At 38.4% G+C, this 14880-nt stretch overlaps 1 protein-coding gene across 10 annotated transcripts in view; it reads right to left on the reverse strand.

The window, feature by feature from the left end:
• Positions 1 to 14880, reverse strand: part of STRBP (spermatid perinuclear RNA binding protein) — a 155687-nt gene that overhangs the window by 21049 nt on the left and 119758 nt on the right. For all 10 annotated transcript variants that reach the window (XR_004177996.1, XR_004177995.1, XR_004177994.1 and 7 more), the window contains 4 exons: positions 9197 to 9355; positions 5796 to 5930; positions 5456 to 5596; positions 2294 to 2417 (listed from right to left, as the gene is read on the reverse strand). Coding sequence is in view for 6 of the 10 variants with exons in the window: in XM_031654495.1 (XP_031510355.1) it covers positions 2294 to 2417; positions 5456 to 5596; positions 5796 to 5930; positions 9197 to 9355 (559 nt within the window). In the remaining 4 variants the exon portion in view is untranslated. The remainder of the gene's footprint in view (positions 1 to 2293; positions 2418 to 5455; positions 5597 to 5795; positions 5931 to 9196; positions 9356 to 14880) is intronic.

Raw genomic sequence — 14880 nt, forward strand, 5'->3', positions numbered from 1 at the left:
TTCATCTCTATAACCTGCCCATTATTGTGAATGAAAGCTTTGCCCTTTCAATAATACACTGAATAAGGCTAAAATTATTAAATATCAGTAGAAATAGTGAGACACACAGAAGACTGTCTTAATTTTAGACACATAAACTATATCACACTATAAGAAATTCATAATCTTTTCCTTTTTCCCCCCAGTGCTCCAGCTAAAAGTCCTAGGAGTTGAGATATCCTTGAAATATCACTCTTCTTTCTATATATTCAATATATCAATTTTGCCTCCTTTATATTCCTCCCATCTGTTCTCTTCTTGTCTCCCCCTATCTTCTTCCCTGCATCCAGTAGCAATACTATCAATGTCTCTTGCCTGGGTTAGTAGTCTTCAGTAGCCTTTTTTTAACTGAGGCATAATAGATGTACATAGTTCCAGAGTTCATGTGATAATTTAATATACCCATGTAATTTATAAAGATCAAATCAGTGAACTTAGGATACCCATCATCTCAAATATTTGTCCTTTCTTTATGCTAGAACCATTTGAATTCTTCTCTTCTAGCCAGTTTGAAATGTACAATACATTACTGTAAACTATATGCCTTCTAACTGATCTTGGCAATGCTCACACCTATCCCTACAACCTGTTCTTCACACTATAGAAAGACTAACCTTCACAAATAAAGTCTGATCTTGTCACTGTTCTCCTTAGAACTGAATCCATCAAGACTTAACACTGTGCTTTGGGTTCTAAGACCAAAATCCAAATAACGGCCTCCAGGTCTGGAACTGAGTCGTCCAGCTTCAATTCACATCATTCCCCAGTCTCTTCACTTCTGCCGCCCAGTGCTCTCCACATTCCACACGTTTTGGACTTCTGCTTCTTCAATTGAGCCAAATTCCCCAACAACAGCAACACAGGGTCTCTGCACATGCCGTTCCTTCTGTGTGCAACACTCTCCCATCCCAGTCTTCTTTGAGTTAACTCCTATTCATTCTCCAAAGCTCAATTCAAATGTCCCTTCTTCTGGGAAGCATCCAGGGACCCACTAAACTAGACCAGGTTCCTCTGTTACATGCTGTAATAGCAGCATGTCCTTCTTTTTCATCGTACTCATCTCAGTTTCTCGTTGTTACTACTTGATTAATCTATGTCTCACCCTTCAGACTATAAGCTGCATGAGAACAAAATCCATGTCTGCTGTGTGCCAAAGCAGGCATACTCCTTGAGCAGTTCACCTACTAGGATCAGCTTCTAGAAGAATCACTCCAAAGCCACATCATAAAATTTCCCAAATGGCCTAGTCTTATTCTTTCTTAGAGGAAAGCACAAAGTGAACCCTTAGGGATGTTACCTAAAAAACAATGACTGGATAAGAGCCAATCTTCATGACAATTTCATCTTGATCAATATCTACAAGTGGTTTACTTGTCCAGTTAAAAGTACTATACTTTCAATATTGTGAAGAACTTGATTTTAACAAGACAGTTGGATAATCTACTGTTAAAATGACATAAGAATTAGAAGGGAAGGCAGAGAGAGGACATCTCCCAAATCTTCTTTAAGCTATGTGGTGGAATGGAAAGAATATGAACTTTGGAAATGCAAACACCTACATTCAAATCCTTGCTCTGCGGTTTAGTGGTTGCTTCACCCTGAGCTAGCTGCCTTATCTCCCTAAATCCCAGCTTCCCTTCCTTGGAAAATAATTTCTACCTGACGAAACACTGACCAAGATTTAAAACAATTAAATTTAAGTAATTAGATTAAAAACAATTTAATAAGTAAAATTATTTACATGGAAATATCTAGTATATACAGTAAGCTCTGGATAAATGTTTCTTTTTTTTTTTTTCCTTTGTGTACTTCTTTAGTCTTTGATGGTTCCCAAACATTAAGTTTAGCAAACACTAATAATGCCAGGCTTCACCCTAATTAAGTAACCTCTTAGTAGTTTTTCTCTCCTGTTATACCCAACCTGTCATCTATGTCCTCAATGAATACACCCTGCTCAGACATCCACATTCTCAGTCTATCGAACATCCTTTAATTCCTTGTCAAAATACAGTCCCACAACCAAATGCAACATTGCTCATCTGTCATCTCCCTCCAGGTAGCCTCTCCTCACTCAGCAGATTCCAGGAGAACACCTATGACATTGTGTCAATTCTCTACTTTTAAATTTCTGTGTACCTTCACGCCTGTGTTTATATTTCCACAAACCCTGTACAAACTCAGAAAATGAAGAGGATGCTATTCTTTGAATTTTGGCCCAGTAAAGGGGGCCAATCTCTTGCAGTTTGTACTATACCTGGAGCTATGTAGCCAGGAGCAGCTGTTGCCCCAACAAAAGCTCCCCTTGTTAGAGTTCCTCTTCCTCTGCCCCGAACAGCTTGGACTGCTGCAGACACAGCTGTATTCACAACACCCTTTGCCTGTTAAAATAACACATTTTCATTACTGAAAGAAATAAGAACCATCTTATTTCTTCTATCTTCTCTTCAATGTACAACCACTATGAGAAACTGTGAGCACGTGGGTGAGACCATGAGCTGTCTGTGATGTTGAACCTTCAATTTATCATCTGAAAAACAAAAATGATACCTACCTTACAGAGATGTTGAGAACATGCAAATAACTTTTCGCTTGAGTGTTACCCAGAAAGAGTTCATTTTCTACACCAAATTTTAGTAATCAATTTATAACCAAAGTCATTTTAGGCTTTACTAAAGTAATCATACACACTTGGTACCTAGGTTCCAAATCCATTAAATTATCTGCCTACAGGCAGAAAATATCTCAGCAACTAACTACATAGAATTAACTGCAAATCTGAGTGGGGCTAGTGGGGGAAAAACATAAAGGGCTAAGACAGGAGGACCAAAGATGAGGATGCCAGTTCCTGCTCTAAGTAACTGTGACCTCGGGAAGGTAATATGATTTCTTTGAGCCCGATTCCTCTGCTGTTTGTGTATGCATGTATCCACTATTAAATATCTTTTTTGTGTGTGTGTGAGACAGAGTCTCGCTCTGTCACCCAGGCTGGAGTGCAATGGTGTGATCTCTACTCAACTGCAACCTCCGCCTCCCAGGTTCAAGCGATTCTCCTGCCTCAGCCTCCCAAGTAGCTGGAATTACAGGCACCCACCACCATGCCTGGCTAATTTTTGTATTTTTAGTAGAGACAGGGTTTCACCGTGTTGACCAGGCTGGTCTTGAAATCCTGACCTCAAGTGATCTGCCCACCTCAGCTTCCTTTCAAAGTGCTGGGATTACAGGTGTGAGCCACTGCGTCTGACCCCATTATTAAATAAATAAATACCACTTTGAAAGCCCCTTCTTGCTCTAAAATGCCATAATCTATGGAAATCTCCCCACTAATTAAAAACGTGGATAATGATACCCACTTTGTTCTCCTTAGAGTAGAAAGAGTAACCGAGAATTATAAAATGAGAATAACAATACTTTGTTTTCCTTACTTTAGAGTAGAAAGAACAAGAGAGAACAAATATAAAAACATTCTAAAAGTACAACAGATAATACCGGGAGTAGCAGTAAACAAGACTGTTGAAAAACCCCTTTTCCAAACTGAAATTTTAACAAAATCAAAAGGTGTCTAGTTTCAAATTGAATATATTATACTTACAGAAATGCAACAAAAACTCAAGCTAGAAACAAGATTCCCCACTAAAACTAAGGTGCAAGAAAGTGATGCAATGTCTCAAAGCGTACTCTATGATAAAGTCAACAGTGTCTAAGGAGCTGAAAGAGTCAGAATACGCATACGCTTATCTCACTCTGAAAATGTACCATCCTTTATTCTTTCCAGGATAACCTCTACCTCTAGTATGAATGGGCAGGAGACAGTTTCAAGGTTAACTGTGTCATGCACAGGGACTGCCATTTTTGTTTTTCTCTGAAATAAACCAACCCATATATCCAAAATAGATTGCTTCTTGGCCAGCAAGCACATCGAACACATGAGTTTTATAGCTTTCTAGTATCGAAAATGTCTAAAAATGAGTGAACTTCAAGTAGACATCTTTCTCTTTTTAATATGACGTAGTCAAAAGTAGTCAGGAAGCAACAATCTGGCAGCAGCAGAGTGATTCCACACTAATCTAGCTCATGCCTAGTAGAAACAAACTTAACTACCTAATAAATATTTGCACACGGGCTTTTTAAACTAAAATTAACTGACCAAATATAAGAGGTAATATGGGAAAAAACACCATAAAACAAGGTCATAAAACAAGAATCATCTTTCAACTGATTTAGAACATACTTTGTTCTATATTTACCAGAAGATTTTAGAAAAAAAATCTACTTGTTTTCGACATGTGTAACTTAAGGGCTTTAAAAACTTTTTCATCTCAGTAAAAGTAAGTTTCTTCTACCTTTTGGATCCCAGAATGTAGGCAGTGTTTATTATAGCAAATACAAGAAATTTAAATGAATACAAAACAAATTTTAGATGGATACAATATACAATAGTAAAATGTCCATGGCTGTTGGAAGAACCACCTGGTTTTAGAAGGAACCCCTATTGTCAATGACTGTGTTACCACAGGCAAGTATTTCAATTTCTTTGGGACTTGTTTCCTTACCTGTAAAATAAGATCAATTCTACCCTCCTACAATGGACTTAGCATATACAACAGAACCTAAATATAATGTTTAACGTAGAATTAAACAATCTAAGCTTCCTTTTATCAGTTTAAGCATTTTTAATTTCTATCATATAATATATTCAGATGTTATGTTATTATACCAGGACTCTCCATGAGGCACAATGTGTCTTATATTTACTGACGCAACTCTTTCCCTCACTGTCAGGCATATGGTGTATAACTAGAAAATGTTTTTTGAATGCATAAATGAATGGATGGAAGAATCTCATATCCATAAGCATGTAATTAGAGGGCCATCTTTTCTAAATACCTTGCTAAGATCCTGGACATTCAGTAGCGCTGACATTTCCAATGTCAGTAATGAACAGAAGCAATACAGCACCAAATTTTATGCGGTCTGCAAGGAAACCCAAAGTAAACAATGCAAAAGGACAAAACTGCAAAGGAACTGGAAGAGCACCTGCAGGCTGATGAAAGCAAAGCCCCAGGTGCTCCTGGCAGCTTCCCCAAACTAAACTGCTTAGAACTCATTAAGGTCCAAATCACCTCAAAACTTGACTTCATCAAGAATGACTTCAACCCTCCAAATAATGCTAATAGCCTCATATATACATATACATATAAATATACATGTACATATATATTTTGTTTACGAAGACCATAGAACAGGTAACCACCAATCAGATTTATATTATTCATGACCTAACCCAAAGCAAAGGTTGCCAAGTCCGAGAAAAAGAAACAACTTCAGAAAAAGCTAAAATGGCACATGGACAGGAAAGAAAATTTAATTCCTGTAACATTTTTCACAGGTTCTGCAAAGGTTTAATGTTTACTCATACCTGAGGGATAATCTTCTTTTTCTTATTATTTGCCGCATTGGGTCCAGAAAACAGCTTCTCCAAGGCAGCTAAAGCTGCACTCGCCTTTGCCACTTTCTTATTTGGACCTGCGCCTCTGAATTTCTGTCCATCTACTTCTACCTACAATCAAGAATAACACCTTGCAATTACCCCATGCAATTCCTCTATGTGCTTTTAATTTAAATAGATTATGACATAGAAAACACCAAAAATCAAACAGTGCCACAAGAACTGACTCAGTCTAAAACTTTACATGAAGTTCAGGATATCCTATGTCTTTGAGAAGAAAGATAAGGCTAGGTTGTGTCTGGCTACACACCTCCATTACAAAGCGCTTGTCATGGCTTCCACCAGTCTCTGAGATGAGTTCATACTTGAGACCTCTTCTTTTTTCATTGAGCTCCATTACAGGGTTTTTGCCACTTGCTGTGAGGATAGGGCCCTGAGTTCTTACCTATAAGAGAAAGGGAATCTGAAGGTTCAATCAAGTAAGATTTTAGAATATTGCATTTCTTGTTAATATAATTATGCCAAGAAGGAGGCTCAAAAATTCACTTTAAAGCACTCAGGGGCTAGAATGAGTCACCTCTGTACACAAATGGCAAAATATCATTAAAGCTGTAAAAACTCTACAAGCAGTAAACATTGCAGTCATCTGGCCAGCCTTCTTTCGAAGCAGTATTCAAGACCAATGCAACCATGCCACTGTGGGCCACTCCAGGCTCTGCTCTGTAGTGTTCATGATCTAAGAATAATACTTTAAATTACTAATAACGAGAAGAGAACAGTTTGGATTCACATGATGCCTGAGGGTTCATTTTTCTTCTTTAGGGTTAGGAAGAAATAACTCTCAATTTGCGATGTTAGAGGGGAAATGTTCCTATACACCTCTCAGTCACTCTAAACAGATTTAAGGGGATCTAAGGTAAAAACAATTGGCTATAGACTACGGATTCTGAAATTTTAAAATAACAATAAAGGCAGTCACTCCCTACCCTCAAGGAGCTAAAGTGTAGTGGGAGGGACAGATATCATCACTGCAAAATAACGCATGTTAGAGAGCAGATATATGCTATGGAAATAACTGATTTGAGGAAGGATAAGAATAGAAGTGAAATAATTCATGTAAGAGCATGAAGGTGCAAATGAAAACAGAGGCTAGCATCAAAAACAAATAAATCCACAAAATACAACTATAATTTTGAGAAAGGAGAAACCAAAAGATAGAGCACTTTTTGAGGTCAGAGATCATGTCTGTAATTCCACCACACAAGAAATGCTGAACACACAAAATACATGCCCAAAAGTGTTAATTTTTTTTTATTTTTTATTTTTGAGACGGAGTCTCACTCTGTGGCCCAGGCTGGAGTGCAGTGGTGCAATCTTGGCTCACTGCAACCTCCACCTCCCAGGTTCAGGTAATTCTCCTGCCTCAGCCTCCCAAGTAGCTGGAATTATAGGCACCTGCCACCACACTCGGCTAATTTTTGTATTTTTAGTAGAGACAGGGTTTTACCACGTTGGCCAGGGTGCACTCAAACTCCTGACCTCAGGTGAGCCGCCTGCCTCAGCCTCCCAAAGTGCTGGGATTACAGGTGTGCACCACCACGCCTGGCCCAAAGTATTAATATATAAACCTAATGAAAATCAAGATTCTATCAGTAAACAGTAAAGTATTCTGTGCAGGTTTGATAAGTGGTTAACGCTTTAGAGGTGAACCATCAAAGGACAATTTTTAAGGACAAGTTTAAAAACATCAATAACATCAATAAACATCTTTTCCTGATGGGTTTTTATAATCTGCATTTTTTGAATTTCAAGGCAAATTTCTAGTCACTGTCTTTAAAAGATAATGAGTGATTTTTGAAACTAGATCTATAGTAATCACTCTATGCTTTCCAAACCTGAAATCATGTCTACAAAAATGAGTCAAGTCATAAAAAATCTGAATTTTAATAAATTACTATTATTCTAAATGAGGAAATAAATAAGGGCTTTCTTTTCTCCTTGCTTCCCACCATTACTACAATATACAGAAACAAAATATAAACGCAGTCACTACCAAAACTTTTTATGTCAGTGTGGCTCCTACTAGCACAGCCCACACTGCTCTCTTCCTTTTTAATTACCTTTGTACTTAATGGTCTGCACTTCATAATTAATGAGCCCCCTTGTTTTTTTTTTGAGACGGAGTCTCGCTCTGTCACCCAGGCTGAAGTGCAGTGGCATCATCTTGACTCACTGCAAGCTCCGCCTCCCAGGTTCACGCCATTCTCCTGCCTCAGCCTCCCGAGTAGCTGGGACTACAGGCGCCCGCCACCACGCCTGGCTAATATTTTCATATGTTTTTTAGTAGAGACGGGATTTCACCATGTTAGCCAGGATGGTCTCGATCTCCCGACCTCGTGATCTGCCTGCCTCGGCCTCCCAAAGTGCTGGGATTACAGGCGTGAGCCACCGCACCCAGCCGAGCCCTTTTTTCTTTTAATAGATATAATATTGTCAACAAAACAACATCTTGACCTGTGATTGCCACCTGTAATGACTGGTCCCTCTGAGCAGCCAGCCATGACATCATCTGTCCTCTACAGCATCACACAAAGTGCCAAGTGTGGCTTTCTCAGGCTTCAGCCCCATCAATCCTGTCCACACTGGCCCACTTGGCACTTCTTAAACATTTACTTTCACAACTCAAAGTCATCATACCTCCTCTTCCTTCAGTCCAGAATGCTTTCTCTTCCCCACACAGCAAAACTCATCATCTGAAGCCTTGCTGTTCTGCGTGATTGTGTAAGCGTACGTCTAAGAGTCTCACCACCCCTTCCTCCTTCAAGATTTGACATGATTACATTCATTTTGCCATCACAGTGCTTATCGCATTATATTGCCATTTGTTATAAACATGTCTTTTTACCCTTTTAGCCTGGGAGCAGCTCTAGGCTCTGCACACAACTTCTGCAACACTTGGCACTAAGCAGGTATTAAAAGGGCTTTATGGACTGAAAAAAATAGTTTACTAATTAAGTCCTTAATAAATACTTATTCGTACAAATGACAAAGTAAACATTTTTTTTATGTAAGCTCTTGCTGTTACTTTAAAGCTAATGTTCTTTACATAGACTGCAGTAAACATGGGTTCCATGAACTCCCCAATGTATTGTGTATACTCAGTACTTGGATTTCATCCCATTCTATTATCGGTGACAATAAGTTCACAGGTCAGGACTTAATTAGGGTCTGAGGTACATACTGTGTCAGGCTATGCCTTCCTTCAGGGCTGGACCAACTAAATGATGACCCAATACACCCCACAGCTTAGCATAAACTTCAAATAATCCCAGTTTCCTCCACTACATCTTGTAGTTTTCTGCCCATCAGTTATTGCAGGTAGTCTTGGTATGTTATGAAATGTTGGAAGCAGCTTCCATGGCCAGCAATCAGGAAATACGAGTTCAATTAGGGTATACTCAAATGTTGTGCAATTTACAGATATTTTTAAAGTGAAAAAAATCAAGATATAAAAATGCATGAAAATATGACTGCCTTTATAGAGATTCATTAAAAAAACTGGATGGAAAGAAACCAAAATAATAATTATGTCTGTCTCTGTAATATATGTACAGGTTTGTATACGCTTTTTATTTATACTTTTCCACATCTCTCAAATTTCCTACAATGCACATACATATTACTTTTTTTCTGAGAAAAAAATAAGTATACCTCTAAGGTACTGGAGGTTTCAGTTGTAGAATTTCCAGTATTATTGCTTGAGTTTGAAGACACTGTTTCATTTTTACTTTCATTATCTGATTTTTCATCGGAACTCATACATTCAATATCTGCATCAAAGCCTGTTGGATATCCCATTGCCTGCAATACCTGTAACAAATTACATTAAGATGCAGTTTTATTCAGACACGAGACACCAGGGAATAGACAAAACATTGAGAACAAAAGTTTCAAACTCATAGCGTTTGAACCATAAAACACCTTGCAGGAAGAGCGAGATGGTACTAAATCTCTAAGTCCTTGGTTAAACAGGGTATACCTACCAGGGTAGCACCATGGAAAAATGGGGAAAACCTCCTCAGGGTAATTGAGTTTAAATACAGGATGACAAATATAAACCTGACGCTACTCCTGGTTCATTTAATTTGGAGGTGAGAGGTAGAGAAAATAAAGAGGATAGCTAGGTTCAAACCAATAGGATACAGACAAAAATAGCATACTGTAAAAAGTACCCTGGTCTAGAAAGGAAAAAATCTGAGAGTCTAATCCTGTATTTCTTTTCTGGCCCTCAATTTTCCAAACTACAAAACAGGAAGACTGTATTGGTTGACCTCTAAGTTCTATGACTCAATCCATTAGGAGAAATTGGCCCAGAAAGGCAATCAAGAAATTTTTTATCTTCGAACCAACTTGCCTGTCAATTACAAAGTAACATCTAAAACTTTCTACTTTGCTTCCAACATAAACCACAATCAAAACTTAAAAGATTCAGTCTCAGCCAGATGCAGTGGCTCATGCCTGTAATCCCAGCACTTTGGGAAGCCAAGGCGGGTGGATCATTTGAGGTCAGGAGTTCGAGACCAGCCTGGCCAACATGGTAAAACCCAGTCTCTACTAAAGTTACAAAAATTAGCTGGGTGTGGCGGTGCACGCCTGTAATTCCAGCTGCTTCAGATGCTAAGGCAGGAGAACTGCTTGAACCTGGGAGGCAGAGGTTGCAGTGAGCCAAGATTGCGCCACTGCACTCCAGCGTAGGCAACAGAGCAAGGCTCTGTCTCAGGAAAAAAAAAAAAAACAAAAACGCAAAAACAAGATTCAGTTTCTAGGTTTATTCTCTATACTAAGTAAGCCAGGAACAATTTTAGTCTTGTATTTCCATCCTTCTCTCTCAAGGGTTGATTATGGCTACCTCCAATGTTCAAACTTATTATACTTTCATTCGATCCTTAGGATTTTTCTTACTTTTTCGAAATAAAGCTTTAAGAACAATGTGTATGTGTGTGTGCATGACTGTGCACAGGCATGCTCACACAGGTGAGTGCCTTTTAATACCTTCCTGATTATACTGCTTTTTAGATGTTTACAAGAGAATATGTTCACATTTTGTAAGCCTCTTTCAAAGGAGGTTGATATAGCTTTGTCACTAATTAGAGGCTTACGCCAGAGGATATAGGGATAGATTCCTAAAGACCCTTGCATTCGTTTCCACTTTTAACTGTTTTAAGTTGCTGAGATTTAAAAGCAACATCGTATATCTTTATAATAACAACTGTACGTAATAGGTGTTCCAAAAAATGGTTATGGTGACCACACAAATGAGAAGCCAGCCTTTACAAACAATCACATCTTGTATAAAGGATTTTGCCAATATAAATAAAACAGTGTTACCCTAAACCAAAAAACGGACCTACATAGAATTCTGTACCAAGAGAACTTGAAATTAATTCACACAATTCATATGGATAACTTGGCATTCTTATCATAAATAAATGTCTTGTATTTGCTTGGGAGTAAAGCCAAGAACCCTTTTTTTAACATCTTAAGTTCTGAAAGTGCTCAGGTAGTACTTTATACTAAGTACATTAACATCATTTGTTTACATCCTTATTAATATTTGATTTTAAAAACACCTTCTCCACTGTCTGAGTCCTGTAAGTATGCTCTCTCTGAGAAATCGCATCTCCGAGAATAGCTATCATTCCAAATTGACACTAGCCAACACAGGCTGCAAGTCAAAAGCCAAATATCACAAATAAGTTTGATTTGTGTATTCCAATAAAAGCTAAAGACATTCATCTTTTCTTAACACAGACAATAAAAATAGGCTAATATACATTATTTAACACTTCTCTCCATCCTTTTCTCACATATCAGATTCGCTTATTATTACAGCAACGTATTTCAATACGTTTACACATATTTTATATAACTGGTGGATTATATCTCAGGGAAGTGTCCAACACAGTGTAACCAAGAAATTCAAATTAAATCATTTTTTATGAACAGTTATTCTAAGAGTATTTACTAGCATATGCTAAGAAGTCAAAAAAGCAGAGTTCTCAGACCTCTGCAACTGATAAAGATTCTCTTCTTAACCAAACTCTAGACAGGATCCGCTGAGCCATGTTTTTATCTAGGCCCCATCCTTGGGCCTTGTCCTTAAGAGCCACGTTGTAACAAGAATCCTGCTAAATTGGTTTAGCCAGAATCCCTCACCCTCAATATTTAATCACCCTTAATCACCCTTGGTATCTGATCAAATTTCCTCATCCCCCACTGATACGGTTTGTGTCCTCACCCAAATCTCATGTCAAATTGTAATCCCGAATGCTGGAGGCGGGGCCTGGTGGGAGGTGATTGGATCATAGGGGCAGTCTCTAATGGTTTAGCACCATCCCTAGTGCTGTCTCATGACACAGTTCTCAAGAGATCTGGTTGATTTAAAAGTATGTGGCACCTCCTCGCCCTTCTCTCTTCCTTCTGCTCGGGCCACATAAGATGTGCCTGCTTCCCCTCCCACCAAGATTAAAAGTTTCCTGAGGTCTCCCTAGAAGTCACTATGCTTCCTGTACAGCCTGTAGAATCGTGAGCCAGTTAAATCTATTTCCTTTAAAAATTACCCAGTCTCAGGAATTTCTTTATAGCAGTGCAAGAATGGACTAGCATGCCCATCACTGCCCAGGTGGTATCTGAATACCCTGGCCTGCTCTGAGCAAGAATCCTGATAGGTCCCGTTTAGCCAGAAATTACCCCTTCATCCTGATGCTTCCCCTTAGTAATTTTCCATCCACTGATCCATCCCTGTTCCTTGGCTACAAATCCTCACTTGTCCATGTTGAACTCGGAATTGAGCCCAGTTCCATACCGAGGTCTCTTTTCGTTATTGCAGTAATAGTTCCTGAGTACACACTTTTTTTCTTACTGTTTTAACAACTGTCCAGCTCTGGTTTTCTTTGACAGAACCAAGTTTGTTTGGAATCCATGTTAATTCTAAAAAAAACCAGTATACCAAAGAAAAGTGAATTTCAAGTATCTGGCAAACAACTTCAAACCTAATACATCAACTGAGCTTAAAAATGACAAGATCACTCATGGAAACAAGGTGACTGGGAAATCATCTGTGTGTAACCAAATCCCCTTCTTCCTGGAAGAGGGCTGGCGTTAGCAAAGGCTGAGACTGAGAACGATGACCCCCTCGAATACTAGGGGCCAAGAGTGAAAAGAAAAGCACTCTACATCATGGCTCTCTACTCAAAAGAGAGTAACATCCATGGCTTATGTATGATACAGATCTGATTTCATCAGATTCTCAGGCAATTTGATGTCTCTGAGAACCTCTCCAAAGAGTCTTCCCTTCACCTTCCCTCTTCTAGCTGATCTTTTCCTCACAATGACTAAGATTCTTTTCATGTAATATGGATGATTATGACCCAAAGGTATCCTTTGTGGGGGGCTGCCAGGATAGAGAAGTGGAAGAGTAAAGGGAAGACTGGCCACTAATTCTCCATCACTTTAGGGTGCTTGCTGCTCTGCAGCCAGGCCAGACTCATGCGAAACAACTGATTTCCTCTTTTCTTTTGATTTGATTCTCTGGTGTGATTTGTCTTAATAGGTACACAACCCTCACCAAGCAATTGAGTAAGAACCAAAAGGATTTTTATTCAGTTGGACCTACTTTCATAAACACGTTAGATGCAAAATTCTTTCTCACTCATTTATAAACAACGCATAACATGTGATATAACCTTTATGGATGACAATTTGGCAATATATGTCTGGCATATAATAAGAATTCTAATGCATTTTTTAAACAAATTAATGAATCACTAAAATGTATTGACCTTTTGACCCAGTAATTCTATCTCTAGAATATATCTTAAGGAATCATCAGACAAGTTCAAAAAGATTTTTTGTAAAGCAATAAAATGGAAGTATCTAAATCCAAAATGATTAGTTACATTATGATAATGTAACAGACCATCTGCTAATAATGAAATGTTAGACTATCACTAAAAATAAGAGCAATCTTTGAGTTAGCTATTTAAAAATTCATAATACATTTTTAGATGAAGAGAGTATCGGCTGGGCGCGGTGGCTCAAGCCTGTAATCCCAGCACTTTGGGGGGCCAAGGTGGGAGGATCACCTGAGTTCAGGAGTTCAAGACCAGCCTGACCAACATGGCGAAACACTGTCTCTACTAAAACTATAAAAATCAGCTGGGTGTGGTGGCAGGTGCCTGTAATCCCAGCTACCCAGGAGGCTGAGGCAGGAGAATCACTGGAACCCAGGAAGCAGAGGCTGCAGTGAGCTGAGACTGCGCCACTGCACTCCAGCCTGGGCAACACAGCAAGACTCCATCTAAGAAAGAAAGAAAGAAAGATCCTATTTTTAAAAAATACATTTTTACAGACATTATGTAGGTTCACCGTTCCTTATCTGAAACCCTTAGTGCCAGGTTGTTTTGAGAATTCATAATTTTTCAATTCTGACAGCTAATACAATACATATACCACATATTTTCCAAATCCCCAGTGGATTCTCAGGTGCTGCCCCATGTTTATGCAAAGGAACATATAAAATAATCACACTAAATAGAACACTAAAGACTAAAAATAGCTCCCTATCAATTCAGGTCATGTTTTGCCACCAGGTAATTTACATCAAACCTAGGGAAATTTTTTTCATTTTTAATGCTTTCTGAAGTTAGAATTGTAAGTTAAAATAAGAAGGCTTGGAAGAATAAATACCAAAATGTTAATGGTTATTATTTCTGGGCATTAGAACTATGAATTTTTTCCCCTCATTTTCTAAACCACTTATAACAAACACACATTATGCATTTATAACAAGATTTAAAAAGCCAAAAGTAACTTTTAGAAAACAAGACATAAAATAAAAAATCTATGAAGACCTTAGGGAGAACAATCTACCTCAAAATAGCAAATTCTGGAATAAAGCTATCGGGTCATAAACCTGAGATGTGAGAGGCCTAGAAAAGACTGCAGGCCACTTGAGACTGACAGCTAGTAATAGGTTTTCATATCATATAGCTGATAAACCAAAGAAAGTAAGCAGAGTTTTTCAAACCTTCAAAGCTAGTTTACTCTGATTCGTAATTCATTTTACATGAATGGATCAAAAGTTTAGTTTATCCCATTTTCAAAAAGGGAAAATCTTAACTCTTCATAAATTTCAGATTTACCAGTTACTGCACATTCTACCCAAAATGCCACTCAAGGTAAATAAAAGTATGAAGGCCATCTACCCACCACACCAGTCACAAGAAACCATTAAGAATTTCCTCAGGTCCAGTGTCATTCAGATTATAACTGATATCTACATTTCCAAAATTTGTCAGGGAGCTTAACTTAATCCCAAGCTTACAGGCCCTCCA

This window comes from Papio anubis, chromosome 13 (genome assembly GCF_008728515.1).
Source record: "Papio anubis isolate 15944 chromosome 13, Panubis1.0, whole genome shotgun sequence".
Taxonomy (NCBI): domain Eukaryota; kingdom Metazoa; phylum Chordata; class Mammalia; order Primates; family Cercopithecidae; genus Papio; species Papio anubis.